The sequence below is a fragment of the Dermochelys coriacea genome, chromosome 8 (assembly GCF_009764565.3).
Source record: "Dermochelys coriacea isolate rDerCor1 chromosome 8, rDerCor1.pri.v4, whole genome shotgun sequence".
NCBI classification, from domain to species: Eukaryota; Metazoa; Chordata; order Testudines; family Dermochelyidae; genus Dermochelys; species Dermochelys coriacea.
Genome location: NC_050075.1, coordinates 11,277,492 through 11,296,751, shown reverse-complemented (window position 1 = coordinate 11,296,751; position 19,260 = coordinate 11,277,492). Strand labels below are relative to the sequence as shown.

The following is a 19,260-nucleotide window of genomic DNA, read 5'->3' as shown; positions in this document are numbered from 1 at the left end:
CCCAGGTTACAATTCAGATCCACTTAGTGCTGTATCAACCAAGCAAGGTACTAACAAGTTTCAACAGGACTTTATTTTCAAAGTGGAAACCTCTTTATCAAGCTGCTGCTGCTGCACCCTCTGTAGCTTTCTCCCAGCCTCTCAACTCCTCTCCTCTCCTTCCTGTTTCCTGTCCTTTCAGACTCCCAATGGCCACTGCTCCCAATTCTAATAATTACAAGTAACATCTAAACACCACACTTAGGTGAAGGTGGAGTAAAACACATCCTATTAAAGGCCAGGGGAGAACCACTAGAACACAGAATATAAATCATGTCTGCCACATATCGGGTGTAAGAGATTTTGTGGGCTATTCTATCAATTTCTGTCACAATGAGAAGATAAAGGAAATGTTACTTTTCTGTTCCCATTATGGATAAACTATTACCTTAGACTCCACTATTCTCTCCGCTTGTCAACTGAATAAAGAGGTTGTCCTGCCTGTTTTATTACCTGAACTCATTTAGAAATAGAGAGCGAGCACTTTTCTTCTCTAATATTTCATATCAAGAGTCCATACATCTAATGAAGAGTTCCCAGTTTACATATTAGACAAAGATGCAATATTAAAACAAGTATTGATACCAAAAAAAAGGTTTCATAGTAGCAGCCGTGTTAGTCTGTATTCGCAAAAAGAAAAGGAGTACTTGTGGCACCTTAGAGACTAACAAATTTATTAGAGCACAGGCTTTCGTGACCTACAGCTCACTTCATCGGATGCATTTGGTGGAAAAAACAGAGGGGAGATTTATATACACACACCGAGAACATGAAACAATGGGTTTATCATACATACTGTAAGGAGAGTGATCACTTAAGATAAGCCATCACCAGCAGCGGGGGGGGGGGGGGGAGGAAAACCTTCCATGGTGACAAGCAAGGTAGGCTAATTCCAGCAGTTAACAAGAATATCTGAGGAACAGTGGGGGTGGGGTGGGGGGGAGAAATAACATGGAGAAATAGTTTTACTTTCTGTAATGACTCATCCATTCCCAGTCTCTATTCAAGCCTGTTTCATGTTCTCTGTGTGTGTGTATATAAATCTCCCCTCTGTTTTTTCCACCAAATGCATCCGATGAAGTGAGCTGTAGCTCACGAAAGCTTATGCTCTAATAAATTTGTTAGTCTCTAAGGTTCCACAAGTACTCCTTTTCTTTTTGCAAAAAAAGGTTGCAATTGGACGGGCTGGTAATTCTGGTATAGTTTATTGCTGAGCTTGAGATTACAATGTCATCTTGTTCAGATAAGCACTAGCATGTTAAACTGGCAGTGAGACACATGGCAACTGTGGCTGACATACACATTTTTATTTTGCTGTATACATAATACATCTTTTCCTTTCCCATGGATTACATTTTTTTGGCAGCGTCTCTGGGAAGGAGGAAAGAAACTTATTTTTGTTTGCTCAGTTGATTTTGTTTGAAATTTTGTTCATTTTCATTTCATGTAACTTTGCATTTATAAGTTACCAGTAGGATCTGATTTGTTACAGTTCTCAATATGAACATGAGATGTTATACCAGGATACACTCTTTGCATTGGCAGCATTACTCCAATTTTGTTGCCCTTTGTGATCTGGCCTCGGTATTTAACAGGCTTGATATAGAACATTTTTACGCAGAAACCTTGATGGGAGGAAAAAAATAAAAGAGAGATTAAGGAAGGATAAAGGAAACATCAACGTTTGGTCATCTGATCTCCTTGGCTGTTTCTACTCTGGCCGGAGTCAAAATATTTTCCACTCTAGTACTATTCATTGGTGCTAAACGTGCTTTCAGCACAAGTGAAGTTCAGTCTACAGTATCCATGAAATTGAGGTTTTCAGGGCTGACCTTGCCCGAATACGGCTGCCAGACATACTGGGGATGTCCGAACGTGAAGAGGCCGTACTGGGTATCCGCAGAGTGACCCTGCAGGACGTCAATGCCCAGTATGTATTCTCCAATAGCGGCCACCAAAACAGTGGCCCGGAATAGGGGAGCCTTCCCCAGGGTCAGAGTGACAGTAACCTCATACGCCGGGGTCTCCGCTTCTCCGAGGCCTGCGCGGAGTGCAAGATGGTGACCTCAGCGCCCATATCTATCAACACCAACATATTCTACTTTGAGGGAAAGTGGGGGAGGATTTTCTCTTAAAGAATTGAACTATAGTATATTTCAAGATCCATGTTCTAATACTTTGTTTTTCCTCTTTGTTTTCTTCACTTTAGGTCATCCATTTTGTCCCATTGTTTAAGTGGGTGGAGAGCTATAAGGGAAAAGGAAGGATTGTGTTGCTGGTCCTGTTTCTGGAGAACTAGGCCTGTCATGTTTTGAAGAGTGAATAAATTGTGCTTGGATTCAAATACAGGAACAGACAGTTCTGATTGAAATACAGGCTTTGACCTGTTCAGTACAGTTTTGCTTTGTTTACCATCCAAATGTGTTTAGGTTGTGCTTCTTCCACAACTCTCCAATTGGTAAAGAATCATGAAAGGAAAATTATTTCATGAGAAATATTTAATGTTTATCAAAGATCAATACTATGATAGCTCAGTTACCTGATCCACGGAGTTGGATTCCATTATTAATGACATTATTGATTTTATAGGGGATAACTTGTCTCTCAATAGTACCACTAAAAGGAGAATACACTGTTGATCCATCGTTGCATACAACATCCACCCCTAGATGTCGTCTTATGGTGCCATCTCTGAAAATGTACACAAGTGTAAGTAATGAAACATTGCTGATTTACATATTCTATAGCCATAATGTCTGATATCTTATACCATGTAGATTATTTAAAGCAACACTGAGGCTACAGCTATTTATTATTAACTTAGTTGTATTTTAATTTTGTAGCTTTATAATGCAAGTAGAAATATTTGAGGCTTCAATCCAGCTTCAATAACTGAAAAACTCTCAGAAGTTAATCAGATCTGGTTTAAAAAAAACAACCATAGGTTTCAATTTCCATGCAAGATATTTTAAAAATCAAAATGTTCGTTTTTAAATTTAAGAGGTGGAATATAACCCATGCCTAGGGGATTTTGTTTTTAAATGAAAACCCAGAAAAAAATGTATAAACAATATGCAAATTTTCTCACAGGGACATGAGGAAAAATCTTTTGTCGTTAAAATAAATAAATTTGATGGAAATATTCTGACCATCTCTACTGTTAATATCCCTACTTAGGCTCATGTTGCTAGCAGACTGATCACTTAGAGGCTAAAAAGAACACTTGACCTTACGCTGGTATAAATCAGCCGAACTCCAGTTGACTTCATGGGAGCTTTGCTGACTTACACCAGCTGAGCATATGACCTATGAGCTGGAGACTCAGATCACTCAAGCACTTGGAATTGAGACCATTTCAATGTTATTTCTTAACTAGTTCTGTCCTGCCCATGTCTAGAGCTGCGTGTATAATCATCTGGTGGTCCGAGCTCAATTCCTTGTGGGCAAATGTCCTGTTCCCATTACAAAAATACTTAGAAGTAGCACTAATGTATGTAAGGATCCTTCTTGAAAGCCCCAACAATATGAAGGTCAAGGACTGAATGGGTAATGGAGTCCGCTATCTCCCATGCTCAATGTGAGTCTATCACATGAGAGTTATTGCACAGTAGAAGGACATTGACACATTCTTTTTTCATCAGTTGGTCTGCGGTGGTGTCATTCTGACACACTTCACAAGCCTTAAGTGCTTTAAATGATGGCTGCTAAACTCAGATTTTTTTGTTCTAAGTGAATGTTTAGTTATTTTAGCAGCAACAATGAGCCAGGAAAAAAAAGCATTGCCAAAAAAATGTGTTAATAAGTATACTACTTTGATTTCCTTCGAGCGCCGTAGTATCCACATCCTTTGTTATCACATCCCCTTATTTCGTTTGAAGGATTCCCAGCACATATTTGTCCCCATGGTCCTGCAACAACTTAAAAAAAAATATAGAAAATTTAAGCATATTTTCTATTTTTCCTATGATAGACAGTTACATATTAAGTATTTGCTATGCTACTAATGGGATAAAATTGGAGGACATTGGAATTAATTAGTAATCTGCTTTGTACAGTGACATTTTCCAATACAAATTGCTTGAGTGAGTCCCAGAAACTAGTGGCTCTGTCATTCTTTACTTTAATGCAGTGGTTCTCAAACTTTTGTACTGGTGATCCCTTTCACATAGCAAGCCACTGAGTGAAACCCCCCTTATAAATTAAAAACACTTTAAAATATATTTAACACCATTATAAATGCAGGAGGCATTGCAGGGTTTGGAGTGGAGGCTGACAGCTCGTGACCCCCCATGTAATAACCTCGCGGCCCCCTGCGGGGTCCCGACCCTAGTTTGAGAACCCCTGTTTTAATGTAAGCAGAGTGGTGTTTTTTACTTTAGAAGAGAAGATTTTGAGATTTGATATAGGAATAACTGATCCAACCACCCCCCCCCTTTTTTTTTTTTTTTTTTTTTTTTAACAGAACTTGAAAAGAATTCCCATGCTTGACTTAGATTGTAAAATCTTTGGAGCAGGGAATCTCTGTCTGTTGTTTGAACAGCCCACAGTGCAATGGGGTTCTGGCCTATGGCTGGGACTCCTATGCGCTACTGTAATAAAAGTAATGAATAACAACTGAGGCTAAGGGTCATATTCTAGCCTCCTTCTTGATTGGGGAAGTTTAATGATGGTAATAAAGCATTTGAGGGCATTATTTTAACTCTGAAGTAGAAAAGTACACATGTGGGGTCACAGGAGGCTATGGATGTTGGCTTTCCATCAGGCTGACCTATTCACAGGAAAGCTTAGCACACTGAGTCAAAAAATGAAAGAATTCTCCTTTGTAGCTGCAAGTTGAGCAGCTGCCTCAGGGCAGCAGGAGACCACATATAAATAATATTTTGACCTTTCCAGCTTGCCTAACCCTGACTCTCAGGACAGTTAACCTGCAGAGCTGGGGATTTGCAGTTTGCAAGTATTCCATTATTGCTAGGAAAGAAGCGAGCAGCTCCAAGCCCCAACTTCTAAAGCCTCCTGTTCTTGGACTTCAGTGCACTCCAGATCAGGTTCTTGGCAAAGCTGAAAAGAAGTAAATTACTTGAGGGTACTGACTTAAAATGAACCTATTTCCTCCTTCACTTGTTTGTGAGGGTTGATAATGGAGAAGTTACTGAAGACTGGTGGGAATCTGACAGACATCTAAGAAGAAAAGCTTTTTTATATAGAAAATACATATATTCTAAAGCAGATATTAACATAAATAGCATTGTTTCCATCATCTTGGCTGTTGTTCAGCCCTTACTCAGTTCTCTATTTCGAGATGGAAAATCCAGACTCCGTAATTCAGAAGATGGTAGAGTGTCACTTGGAAGCAGTAATGCTTGGAGTACTGTATTTAGCATATAAATTTCATCCAGTGCAAATAGGATCTAGATAGAAAAGCATTGTAGAACTTGAAATGTATGTTTTATCTAGTTAGAGGAAGAATTTTCTTTCATTGGAAACACAATCCTTAGAAAAACTGCTGAGTGCTAGCAAAAAAACATTCTAAGGCTCTGGTTTCTCCCAGCCCCATTTTTCACAAAGAGGCTCCATCTGTGCTAGATTTTTCCTAATATTTCCCATGGTTATTTCTACTAGTGGTAGGAACAGCAGAAGTGATAGTGTAGAGCAGTCACTGGTGTTTTTACCTCCTGTTATCTAACTAGCTCGGTGTGAATTTAGATGATAGGGTGGTTAAAATGCAAACCGCTGCTGTTAGCTGGTCTAAAGTAGTACTCCTCCCAGAGTTTGCCACTCATTTAGCTGCCTCAATGAAATCAACTCTAGGAAGTCTTAAGAAGAAAAAACCTAGTGCAGACAAGACCAGAGACTCTGGAACTGATTCTGATCTCATTCTGTTTAAAATCAATGAAATTACACTGGTGTAAGTGAAATCAGAATTGGGTCACGTCTCTTCAAACTTTGAAGGTTAGTTGCTCAATATGACTTTCTCTAATACTGTATTTCAAAGACACAGTAAAAGGTAAATTCCTCTAGAAATAATGTAGAGCTAATAACTTGAGTGGTTGCATATACTCTAGTTTTCAGACCTATTAAGACTAATTTAAAATCATCTTAACTTTGAAATTAGTGTGGTGTTACTTTAAGCCAGGAATAATCATTTATATTATATTTATAATGCATCCGATGAAGTGAGCTGTAGCTCATGAAAGCTTATGCTCAAAATAATTTGTTAGTCTCTAAGGTGCCACAAGTACTCCTTTTCTTTTATGTCAAGGTTCAAATTTCTTGGTCAAGCTATAATCAAAGTCTAGACTTCAGAGAAAATAATACAAAAATAACACTGATGATAGTAAATAAAACTTCGCGGTCTGTTCAAAAGCGTCTGGTGGTCCAGATTTGGCTGGCGGTCCACCTGTTGACTACCCCTGCTTCAAACCGTGTAATGTATTGTATTAGTCACTACAAATTGCTGCTAAAATAGATGCACATGAATAATTTTATATTTTGTCAATTATCTAATCTTTAAAGGATGGATTTTGCTTCAAGAATATTAAGCTGATATTCCACCATCTGCTAAAAAGTCTGTTTGAAAAAAAAGACTCAAGAAAATGAATGAAATAGTAATCTTAACTTACCAGTGGAAACCAAGGCAATAAAAACAATCAATTTCAGTGGGAACATTTTGCAGATGTTTCACTGGAGTTCTCTGCCCAAATTAAAGTTATAACATACAATGTCTCTTTGCTATTTATATGTTCTAGAAAGGCTGAGCCATTTGCCTAGCCAATCAGAGTTTAGAACTATAGAAGGCAGAATTTTCAGAGTACGCAACTCTGATGTTAAGAAAAAATAAGCGTTGATGTGTCCAGTTGTGAAATGGAATAATTAGCCCCTTGCAACATAAAAACAAATGGAAATGAAACAGCCTCAAAAATAGCACAGTTCTTGAGGAGGTACAGTTACACCACATCTTCCTCCAGCTGCAAAAGCTGGGACCAAAAGAGCTGCAGAGAGGAGCTGGCAGTGGTGGTACTAGAAATATGTTGCCTAGGCCTTGAGGATCCACAAGAGTGGAAGAGAGGAGCCAAATGCAGTGAAATGTCCTAGGTGTTTCATGCACAGCCAATTATGTCTCTTTTACTTGTTGCTCCTATAACCACTGCTGCCTTCCCTTGATGTGTGTGTTCATTATAACCCTTTCAATGGGGTCACAGAAATTATAGCAGGCAAAGTTAATGCTGGTTGGGTTAGTATAAACCTGCACTTAAAAATTCTGTAGATATTCTGCAACTTTTAGATGGAAAATGCCATTATTCTGGCCAGCCAGTTGCTCATCCTTTCCAATGGTGCAGGGGCATGGCATGTAAATGGTGTGGAGAAACTGGTGATGGCTGCCTGGTTATATCCAGTAATTAATTACGTTTCCCCTTTCCCAATGCAGTGCTTGGAGCATAGGGATCACCTATATGTGGTTGTTTGAAGAGCAAGGCTTAAGCTATTGTTCTACGTTGTTCCATGGTGGCAACCATCTGCTAGTGGTTTTGAGAAGTAGCCCATGTGACACTGCTAGGCCAGGTGCCAGCTCAAGGCCTCACTTAGCACTGACAAATGCACAGCTGGAAACCAGTCTGGCTCACCAGCATGTTAGCATTGCTAAAAAAGAAGTTCAGTTTATGAGAATCTGTTTAGACTTGATGAAATGCATGTAGGATGTTGCATGTATTGGTCTCACTTATAACATCTGTATCTTATGGTATCTCATGAGTGTTTGCATTGTAAAACTTCTGTTGGAGAACACTTCAATCTCTTTGGTCACTCGATTACAGACCTAAAAGTTGCAATTCTTAAACAAAAAAACTTCAAAAACATACTCCAACGAGAGACTGCTGAATTGAAATTAATTTGCAAACTGGATACAATTAATTTAAGCTTGAATAAAGACTGGGAGTGGATGGGTCATCACACAAAGTAAAACTATTTCTCCATGTTTATTCCCCCCCTCTTGTCAACTGCTGGAAATGGCCCACCTTGATTATCACTACAAAAGGTTTTTTCCTCCCTGCTCTCCTGCTGGTAATAGATTTCAGAGTAGCAGCTGTGTTAGTTTGTATTCGCAAAAAGAAAAGGAGTACTTGTGGCACTTTAGAGACTAACAAATTTATTTGAGCATAAGCTTTCGTGAGCTACAGCTCATGCTCAAATACATTTGTTAATCTCTAAGGTGTCACAAGTACTCCTTTTCTTTCTGCTGTAATAGCTCACCTTAAGTGATCATTCTCATTACAGTGTGTATGGTAACACCCATTGTTTCATGTTCTATATGTATATAAATCCCCACTGTATTTTCCACTGAATGCATCCGACGAAGTGAGCTGTAGCTCACGAAAGCTTATGCTCAAATAAATTTGTTAGTCTCTAAGGTGCCACAAGTACTCCTTTTTCTTTTTGCGAATATAGACTAACACGGCTGCTACTCTGAATTCTGTAACTGTGTAACCCAACAACCAGGAAAGAAGCCTTAATTAATGAATAGTGCTGGTCCTGCAAACAAGACCCAGTGAAACCAAATGAGCCATTGTGAAATATCAAAGGACCAAGACTTCGTTGATTGTCCCCTTCTCCACCTCCCCCCACCCATGAAGAGGAGACAAGCGCCAATATAGGACTGAATAAGCTGTGTCCAAAAAGCTTGTATACTTTCACCAGCAGTTTGTATTGTAGTTTTCACTAAGAACCAGCAGGCTGCCCTAGTTGATCAGTTTTCCAGTCTCTAGATTTGGTCACAAGCCACTTCGAAGCTATAATGTGCTGTGGAACTGCTGAGTGTTTGGTTTTATTGTAACCTCCCTGTTCTCGGGAAAGTATAATCAGAAGGCCAGGCCCTATTCTGATGACAAATCTGAATTCTGGGTCTTCACTAACCAAGGCCAGCCAACTGTGAATGGGGTGCCATGGAGGGATAGGGGAGTGATCTGTTAAAGGGCCACTAATTCATGGGACTTTCCTTCTGCAAAGTGGGGAACTAAGGCAAAGGACACTGCCCAATGCGCTGTGGGATCAGGTTTGCTTACGGTCACGTGCTTTTGAATGTGGTTGGTGTTTTCCCAAATTAACACTTGGTTCCCTTTCCCTTTTAATAATAATTCGCTTTTTTTATACACTGACTCAGTGCTTACAAGTGGGGAAGTATTCCCTCTTAGAGGAACCCATGGGGTCTTGTTAGGTTTTCCCTGATTAGTGGATGGGGGCTTGAGCTGGTACTGTTTTGTATTTTTAAGAGGAACACCTAAATAATGAACCTGGCCCATGTTGCTGCCAACTCCATCTGGCAGAAGGGTTATAACTTTAACAGCAACAAATTCTGCATGTCCTGGGTCTAAATAAACCTTACTAAAGTCACTTAAAAATAAAGTTAGTGGGGCTCCAGTACTAAATTTGTTCAGATATGAAAGATGTTTCTTAACCCCAGATCACAGGTGGAATTTGCAAATGTGAAAATCAAGCTGCATTCTTAAATATCACTGCAAATCTACAGGCCAAATTCTGCCCTTAGTTACAAGAGTACAACTTCTGCTCATTAGATTATGCTTGAGTTATACTGGTCCAAATTCATCACCTTTTGTGTTTTTTTTTTTTTTGTTTTTTTGTTTTTTTTACAAGGATGAGTGAATGAAACTTAGTAACTTTGCACACAAGTAGGCTAGAATTCAGTGCACTCTCTTATAGATGGCTGGGCTAACAGGAGTAAAAACCCCTGGGGGTGGGGGAAGAGGAAAGGAATAATCAATGTGAAATAAGCAGTTTTGAAGAAGCCAAGGGAGCAGAACTGTGAAGTAAGAAGGTTGCATATTTACTTAGCCACTTTTCTAAGTAGAATTTCATTTTATATTTTGCACTAAATTTTGTCATGAAGAGATTTGTTTGACAGCAGTTAGGGGTATCATCAACTATTAACTATTGTAAAGCTGAGAACTATTGACCTCATTGTAACCTCCAGAAACAACCGTTCATAGTTTGAGGGATTTATTAATTTCATTTTTGGGAATTTATGTTTAGCTGGTTTTGAGTTTTATGTAGCCACCGGCATTCATTTTTAGTCCTGGTTTAGACTTTTTTGTATATTTATGTATTTTCATAAACCCCACAAAGTGACAAAATATCTCAAGACATTGTTGTGCCCTAAAACTAAACATGAGACCCTGTTTCAGCTCTAGACTGTGCTAAAAATAGTTTTGGAATTCTTACTCTTATGAACATTGATTTTCAAGCTTTTATAACATGGAAACGCCTTTAACCCCATTGGCCTCATCCTATCAGAGTTGGTCAGCTCACACCACATTTTTGATTGAATGTTAACAAAGGTGGTTGGGTAATTTTCTTCTTTGCCTCCACAGAAGAGCTGTTGTATGTACCTGCATCTTCTTAAAAAAAGTATTTTTATATTTTAACTTTGCCAGCCGTTCAGTGAAATGAAAGTCCTATGTTTTTAAAACAAAAAGTCCATGCTTTATTTCAACATCAGGAGCAGCATGTTCCTGTGGAGACAGGACTAACCTGGTGGCCTTGGGTTCTATTCCTGACACTCTCTCACTAGCTGTTACCTGGGTAAATCATTTCCCCATTCTAGGCTGCATTTTCCCCATCTGTGGAATGTGAATATTGAAACCACAAAGAAGGCTCAAGTGCTTTGAGACCCATGAATATAAAGGCAAGCGTGAGGACGCATTCTCTAACTTCCCCTGGGCTAGTCAAGCAAATGGGGGTTGTTGCTTCTCTGTAGCAGAACAAATGAAAGAAACTCATGACAGTTTACTGAAGCAGCTTGTCATTTGGGAAGGAAATAAGAGAACCCATTGTTGATGTGGTATTGGTGATGTATCAGGATGAAACCTGCATAAATGCAGTTTATCTGGTGGTCGCGTACTGTGTTGTATGGATATCTTTGTCATTATTATTAATTACTTAGAATCATAGAATCATAGAATATCAGGGTTGGAAGGGACCCCAGAAGGTCATCTAGTCCAACCCCCTGCTCAAAGCAGGACCAAGTCCCAGTTAAATCATCCTAGCCAGGGCTTTGTCAAGCCTGACCTTAAAAACCTCTAAGGAAGGAGATTCTACCACCTCCCTAGGTAACGCATTCCAGTGTTTTACCATCCTCTTAGTGAAAAAGTTTTTCCTAATATCCAATCTAAACCTCCCCCATTGCAACTTGAGACCATTACTCCTCGTTCTGTCATCTGCTACCATTGAGAACAGTCTAGAGCCATCCTCTTTGAAACCCCCTTTCAGGTAGTTGAAAGCAGCTATCAAATCCCCCCTCATTCTTACTTCTATTCCTGTAGCATGTAGGAGCCCCAGTTGTGGAGCAGAACCCCATGGTGCTAGGGGCTGTACAACCACAGAACAAACGGATAGTCCCTACCCCAAAGAGCTTCCAATTCAAGTATAAGACGTGACAACAGACTGGCAGGGAGTACAAAGATACCATGAGAGAATATTGTCTAAGTAGAGAAGAGAGAGACAGGCTGGGGCAAAGGAAATACCACACAGCGTGAGCAATGGGATGGTGGCAAATGACATCTTAGCTCCATGATTTGTGTATGTGTGTTTGGGGAGGTTACTTAAGAAAGGATCCGCTAAGGGAAAGGAAGGGGGCTGAGTGGGAGAGAGCAGGAGAGGAGAGATGGGATGACCTGATGTGGAGTGAAGGGAAGGAGAGGAGATTGTGGATGTGTCTGTACTACAACTGGGAGGTTTAATTGCAGTACGTGTAGACATACCTGACCTAGCCTTGCTCTAATTAGATCAAAGGTAGCTCGAGTAACAACAGCACTGAAGGCAAAGCAGCGTGTTCAGCCACCAGCAGAAGTCCTGGGCAGCAGGGTCTAGCCCATGCAGCTACCATGCTAGATCAGAACTAGCTTGGGCATGTCTCTATAATCACACTTCCTGATTACAGTGTCAACATACCCTGTGGTCAGTGGAGGGCTGGACCTAACAGTCACAGAGCAGAGAAAGGTAGAAAAATTGCAGCAGTTTTGCCTGAAATGTCTGAAGGTCCCTGCTTTGGCTATTCTTGTTGGTAACAGCTGGAGTCTGACTGGCATCTCTGGCTGGCTGCTCTTTGCAGTTCTCCAAGAAGACCAGGTGAGGAGGGGAGGCACCGCTTGGGTTCTTATGTCCCATATGTATGTGGGTGTCTTTCCTGCACAGTTTGTTCTGGGTTCAAGGGATCCTTATGGGGAAAGGTATGGCCCTAGCTGGACCCCATTTTACTCCCCCTGCAGCAGCATTGGCACCAATTCCTGTTTTATTGAGCATATGGACAAACTTCTCCCAAAACATCATGCTGTCACTAGTGAGAGAAACTCCCATGTGCTAGTTGGCCCAGTCCTGAAGATTGTACTGTGCAGGGTATTGAAGCTACCAGGCAGAGCCTGTTCTAAAAGATGTTGTAGGAGGGCAAGGGATATGATAGATGCACTGAAGCTCTGAGAATCTGGACAAGCATTAGAGCTATTGGATGCTTATCAGAACAGAATGTCAGATCTCTGTTATCTTTCCCCTCTTCCCCCAAGTATCGTTAGTCATTACAGTGTCAGTGCTGGTTTGGAGAAAAGGCTCTTAAATATTTTCATTTTGTTTTTGTACAATATTTATTTAAATATTTTGGTTGTAGTAGGTGTTCTTTGAAAAGGGTGTTTTCTAATTAAAAATATAATCACCTCTCCCGTCTCATACCCATGCTCCTTTATATACTAAAATACCCAAAACTAGTTTGTTTTCTCCATGTATAAATCTCTGGCCCCAAAGAAACATTAAACTTGTAAAGCTTTATTATTAATAAAAAATTGGTCTAGGAAAATTTCCCTAAACTGTTAATGTGGAATTTTAAATGTTAGAAAGCAAAAGCAAACTTTGAAACACAAGTTGGTGTGCTTATGGCATCAGCAATAGTTCTGCTGTTACTTTAAAAGCAGGCCATTATGGGATTGATGAATGTTGAGGTGTGACATCATGTGAGAAACACCTTGACAGCTGCCTGCTCCCCTGCCCTACCTCACCAGTCCTTCAGTACTCACTTCTTTGGAGGGAGAGATACCAGTCCTGTGCCTGCTTACAACCACTGCATACTTGGTCATAGTGGGGTTTGCTATAGCATCTGCCTGCAAGAGAACATTCTCAAAGTCTGTCAGCGTTTTCCCCCACCTCGGTGCCATTCAGATTGAATTTGATGTAGTTGAAGGAAAATGCATCCTTTTAAAGCAAAAGAGAACCACTAGAAGACACAGCATATAAATCCTGTCTGTCTGGTATGGTATGTAATTGATTTTATGGGGGATTCTATAAACGTCAGTTACAAAGAGAAGATAAAAGAAATATTACCTTTCTGTTCTCATTATGAATAAACTTTTCTCTTAGACTCTACTACTCTCTTTGCCTTTGAGCTGAATGAAGGTTGATCCTGCCTCTCTTATTACCTGAATTCATTTGAAAATGCAAAAAAGAGAGAGCACTTTCTTCTTTAAAAGTACACACCAAAAATCCATAAATGGAATGAAAAGTTCCTAACTTATGTATTAGACAAAGATACAATATTAAAACAAGTATTGATATTCAAAAAGGTTGCAGTGGGACAGGTTGTACTTCTGACATAGTTTATTGATGAGCTTGTGATGACAGTGTGTAGACAAGTTGATGATGAGACACATGGCTACGGCATGATAAGTTGATAGTGAGATACATGGCTACTGCGGCTGGCATATACATTTCTATTTTGCTGTATGTGTAAAATTTCTTTTCCTTTCCCATAGATGATATTTTCTAATCTAGCCTGTCTGTGGTCGAGGGGAAGAAATTTGCTTTTATTTGCTCAGATGATTTTATTTGGGATTTTGTACATTTCTATTTAATATTCATTTCAATTTAAATAGCGAGTGGGATCTGAGCGGTCGCAGTTCTGGACCTGAACATGAGATATTATACCAGGAAATACCTTTTGCATTGGCAGCATTACTCCAATTTTTTGTCCCATTCTGACCCGACCTCTGGAGGTAAACAGCTTGATGTAGAATATTTTTATGCAGAAACCTTGAGGAGAGGGGAGAGGAAAAAAAAAAAAAGAGATTTAGGGGATGTGACAGATGGTTAGAAAGGGTTAAACACCCTGCAAAATAAATAACCCTCAAAAGATATGTGGAGAGAGAATGTTTGTGTTTTTGTGTATTTACCTATGTATGAGTAGGGTGTAATCAACAGTCCCTGTCAATGCTGTATTCTGATAGATCAGAGGTCAAAAGAACATCCTAGCATTTAAATGAATTGCAAACACTGGATATCTCGGCATTCCTCTCTCTTTGAAATGTACTGTGAATGGTGGAGGAACGAGCAAATGGCCTTTTATTAATTCATATAGCTAAGTACCAGTGATGGATCGCCTTCAAAGTCATGCTAATTACCTTTTGAACTCCCAGCTTGTCAAAAGACACGAAATTGTATAAAATATCCTTGAGTCCGGTTTCTGTCATCTCAGATCTGCTTAGGCTTCATCAGATCTGCTTAGGGGAAGTTTGAGTCACAAGATTGAGGGCCCAGTTATGCTGGTACGCCCTGAATATGATATTTGGACATTGGACTATAACCTATGAACTATTTCTGAAAGAACTCTTTGCAAATATAAAGCTCACCATCTCTGCTATGAATCTGCACCTCAATTAATTGAACTCGTGTCTGTATGTATATTGATCTTTTAACCATACTCTCTCTCTCTTGTTTTTAATAAATTTTAATTTAGTTAATAAGAATTGGCTGTAGCATGTATTTGAATAAGATCTAGAATATTCAATAATCTGGGAGGTAATGTGACCAATCCTTTGGGATTGGTAGAACCTTTTCTTTAATATGATGAAATAGGATTTACAGAAATTTTCATCATATTTGATGTGGGTACCTGGATGGAGGCCTGAGGCTGGATCACTTTAAGGGAACTGTAGTGTTTGGACTTCTGAGTAACCAGTAAGGTAATAAAGAAGCTGTTTTATGCTGGCTTGGTAAATCGAAGTATTGGAATATCCACCAGCTTTTTGGGGTTTGTCTGCCCCATTCTTTGCAGTTCACCCTAATTGAGTGACCACAGCTGGCTCCCTGCTAGGACCCTGGTCATGGGGGATAAAGGAAATATCAAATTTTGATCATCTGATCTCCTTGGCTGGTTGTACTATGGCAATTTTCAGATTGTCTTCCAGTCTCGTACTGCCATTGGTGCTAGCAGGGCTGCCAACACTAGTGCAGTCCAGACAACAGGACTCATTCATGAAACTGGCATTTCTGGGGCTTTTCTTGGGGGACGGGGTGGGAAGAAGAGGTGAAGAAAAGTTTTATTAAGGACCTGAACTATAGTATATTTCAAGCTCCCTCTTTAAATACTCCCCCCCCAGCTCTTTTTTTCTTCACTTTAGGCCCTTATTTTTCTCCCATTATCTGTACGTGTGCAGAGCTATAGGGGACATGGAGTGGTTTGCTGGTCCTGTTGATGGAGAACTTGGCCTGTTATGTATTTAAGAGTGAATGAGTTGTACTTGGATTTGAATACAAGACCAGCCCCTTCTGAGTGAAACATGGACCTTGGTCTCCTCTATACAGTTATGTTTTTTGCTCAACTTCATTTAGGTTGTGCTTCTTCCATAGCTCTCCAGTTGGTTAAGAATGGAAGGTGAACTTATTCAGTGACTAATATTTAAAGTTGATCAAAGATTTATATATTGTAGCTCAGTTACCTGATCCACGAAGTTGGATGCCATTATTAATGGCATTATTCTTCACATAGGGTTTAGCTTGTCCATCAATAATGCCACTAAAAGGTGCATACACTGTTGATCTGTCTCGGCACATTACGTCCACTCCCAGGTGCTTTCTTCCTTTAGGTCTGAAAATGTGTACATGTGCAAGTAATGAGACAATGCTGATTTACATATTCATTAGTATTAAAGCCTGATATTAGATACACCATGTAGATTATTTAAGGCAACACAGAGGCTATGGCTACCATTGTTAGCTTAGTTGGGTTTCAGATTTGTATTTCTACAGTGAAGGTAGAAGGGTTTGAGGTTCCATTCCAGTTGTAATAATGGCAAATCCCTCTCAATTCTTAATCAGAATTTAATTGTTCAAGAAAATTACTGGGGGAGAAAATAGTTACTTTTAAACTTTTTAAATTTTCTTGGAGTATACCAGGATTTCAAACAAAGAAAAAGAAAATATTGCCCACCCCCACGCACAACAACCACCTCAGAAGCAGAAATGTTTTCCTTTGCTGGAACTGAAAAATAAAAAAGAATTTGAGGTTTTTGATTTTTCAGTGAAAATCCAGAGAAATTCCTTGAACAAAAGGGAAATTTCTTCAAGAAGACATGGGAGGAAAAGCCTTTTTTTATTAAATATGAATAAATTGATAGAAATGTTTTGACCAGCGCTACTCTTAAAACTTCTCACTAGTTTCTTGGTGCTGCAGGCTGTCAATTCACTTACAAGGCTCAAAAGAACACTGGACCTTCCACTGGTGTAAAGCAGCGCAACTCCAGTGACTTCATTGCAGCTATGCTGATGTACACCAGCTGAGCATATGACCTCTGAGCTGGGGCCTGGGGTCACTCAAGTGTGCGGAAGTGAGATCATTTCAATGTTATTTCTTAACTAGTTCTGCTCTGTCCATGTCTAGAGCAACAAAGTGAATAGCCTCGAAGAACTGCATATACAATAATTTGGTAGAGTCCAGTTCCTATTCGGCAAATGTCCTGCCCCCTTCACAAAAATCCTTGGAAGTGTCACTAAGGTACTTAAGGCCCCTCCTTGGCAGCCTCAGCAATGAGGGGCCAAGGTCTGAATGGGCCAAGGAGACGACTCTCCCATTCTCAGTGTGATTCTATCATATGAGAGATTAATGCACATTGGAAGGACATTGTCACGGTTCTTGTTTAGCAAATTGCTTCACAGTGGTGTCCTTCTGACACATTTCAGAAGCCTTGATTGCTATAAATGATGACTAAACTCATAATTTTTTGTTCTTGGTCAGCTTTTCATTATTTTAGCAACAATGAGCAAACAAAACACCCGTTCCACTCACAGAAAAAGTGCTCTCAGTATACTACCTTGGAGCTCCATAATATCCACAGCCAAATCTGTCACAGCCCCGTATCTTGTTCCTAGGATTCCTAGCACATATCTGTCCCCATGGTCCTGCAGCAACTTAAAAACAAATGGAATATACAAAAGTGAAGCAAATTTTCTAGTCTTAAACAGGACAGAAATGTTGTATAGAAAATGTTTGCTGTGCAACTAATGAATTTATAGGAGGACGCTAGAATTTCATTAGTAATCTGTGTTAGAATGTGTCACTTTCCAATACACGTTGCTTGTGTGCACCCCACAAACTAATGGCTGTGCATTTCTTTGCTTTAATATAAGCAGAATGGTGGGTTTTTTTCTTTTCAGTAGAATACTCTGTTCAGAAGACAAGATTTTGAATTTTTTTGTCATAAGAGTAAATGATCCTACAAAAAAGTTTTCCTTACAGAACTCTAAAAGGATTCCCACGCTCCACTTAGATCATAAAATGTTTGGAGCAGGGACTGACTCTATCTTATGTTTATACAGCACCTGGCACAGTGGGGTCCTGCTCAATGACTAGGGAAGCTAGCTGCTACTGCATTAAAAATAGTGTATAGCAACTGAAGCTAAGGATCAGAGACTACCCAACACCTTCAATTCAAATTAATTAATGATAGTCAAGGATTTGAAAGCATTATTTCACTCTGAAGTAGAAGAGCCGCATATGAGGTCATAGGTGGTTATGGATGTTGCCTTTCCATCAGGCGATCTATTCTGATATCAGCTTAGCTCATGGAGAGAGTCAGAAAACAAAAGTATATTCCTCTGTAGCTGCAAGTTGAGAAGCTTCATGAGATCACATGTAAATAATTTTTCTGCTTTTCCAGCTTTCCTAGCCCTGACTCTCAAGGCAGCGGACCCGTGGAGCTGGGGATTTGCAGCTTGCAACAGTTCCAATAATGCTAGGACAGAGGTGAAGAGAGATGAACTCTAATATCAATAGAGGACTAAATAAACTGTGTCCAAAAAGCTTGCATAATTGCACCACCAATTACTTCTATTGTAGTTTTCATTAGGAACCAGCAGGCTGCGTTAGTTGCTCAGTTTACCAGCCAATACATTTGGTCACAAGTCATATGAAGCTATAATATACTCTGGAACTGCCAAGTATTTGAGTTTATTTGTAACCTCTATTTCTCCAGGGAGTATAATCGGAAGGTCAGGCCCTATTCTGATGCAAATATTGATTTCAACTGCTCCATTTAGGGGTTCTTTAGTTCGTTAGGATCACACTTCGTGGGACTGAGCTCTGCTTGGTGTAGCTGAGGAGGTGGGGAGTGTGAACCTGACTTTTGGTGCCCCCTTCTCTCAACAGAGTCTGTTTCAACCCTCCAGAACCTCTCTTATGCTTGGAGGAACAGTGAGCAGGAAGGGGTGGCATGGAGCTGACTGTGCCCTCCAAGTGTTCCTATCCAAGGGGTTTTCCTAACTGGCTGATTAAACCAGGTTTCTGTGTCCTTTGTACTTCCAGGCCAGAGCAGTGCAAAGGGTGAAACATCTAGTCTATTATTTATGTTGCATTAGCAGCATGCTAAGTACTTTACAGTTAGGTAAGAAGGAAGGGTCCCTATCCCTGGAGCTTGCCATTTAATAGACAACATACAAACAAACCAAGTGGCAGGAGAAGGAGCACTGAAAAGCTGTGCAATAAAGCCCATGCTTTGTACTTCCATGTCGTTTTGTACAGAATGTGTGGGGAAGGAGTTTTTATGTGCTTATATGCAGTAGATTAAACTAGCTACCGGGTGAAGGGAACACAGGTCTCCATCAACAAGAAAGTGGTGGTTTTTTTTATAAGTGGGGAGCATGGCGTGGGAAGACAAAAAAGCAAAGTGTTAGGGCCTGTCTACTCCTAAAAGTAACCAGTGTAATTAAATGGGTATAAACCCTTTTGTACAGGTGTAATTCTTTTCATATAAATGTAATGATGCTTATAGGCATTCCTGTAGAGGAAGGGGAATAAGATATATTTGTTTAGGGCACCTTTATACTGGTATAACTGCATCCACACTAGAGGTTGTACCAGTATAACTATTTCAGTTAAAAAAAAAAAAAAAAAAAAAAAAG

At 39.8% G+C, this 19,260-nt stretch overlaps 1 protein-coding gene across 1 annotated transcript; it reads right to left on the bottom strand.

The window, feature by feature from the left end:
* Window positions 1-1,331: 1,331 nt before the first annotated feature.
* On the bottom strand, window positions 1,332-18,866 carry LOC119859911 (myeloid protein 1-like). Its single transcript, XM_038412755.2, has 8 exons — window positions 18,797-18,866; window positions 17,175-17,271; window positions 15,804-15,952; window positions 13,955-14,118; window positions 6,660-6,717; window positions 3,851-3,956; window positions 2,579-2,730; window positions 1,332-1,664 (listed from the first exon to the last, which is right to left on the bottom strand). Exons 1-8 carry the CDS (start codon window positions 18,864-18,866, stop codon window positions 1,498-1,500), a joined length of 963 nt encoding a protein of 320 aa, XP_038268683.1. The 3' UTR covers window positions 1,332-1,497.
* Between the last annotated feature and the right edge of the window lie 394 nt (window positions 18,867-19,260).

Excerpts from the sequence above, each read along its gene's own strand:
- LOC119859911 (XM_038412755.2), bottom strand. The coding sequence starts at position 18,866 with ATGGAAGTACAAAGCATGGGCTTTATTGCACAGCTTTTCAGTGCTCCT. Across the intron at positions 17,272-18,796 it reads TCCTGCCACTTGGTTTGTTT|TTGCTGCAGGACCATGGGGA; the intron begins GTATGTTGTCTA and ends TTTGTTTTTAAG. Across the intron at positions 14,119-15,803 it reads CATCCAACTTCGTGGATCAG|GTTTCTGCATAAAAATATTC; the intron begins GTAACTGAGCTA and ends CCTCTCCTCAAG.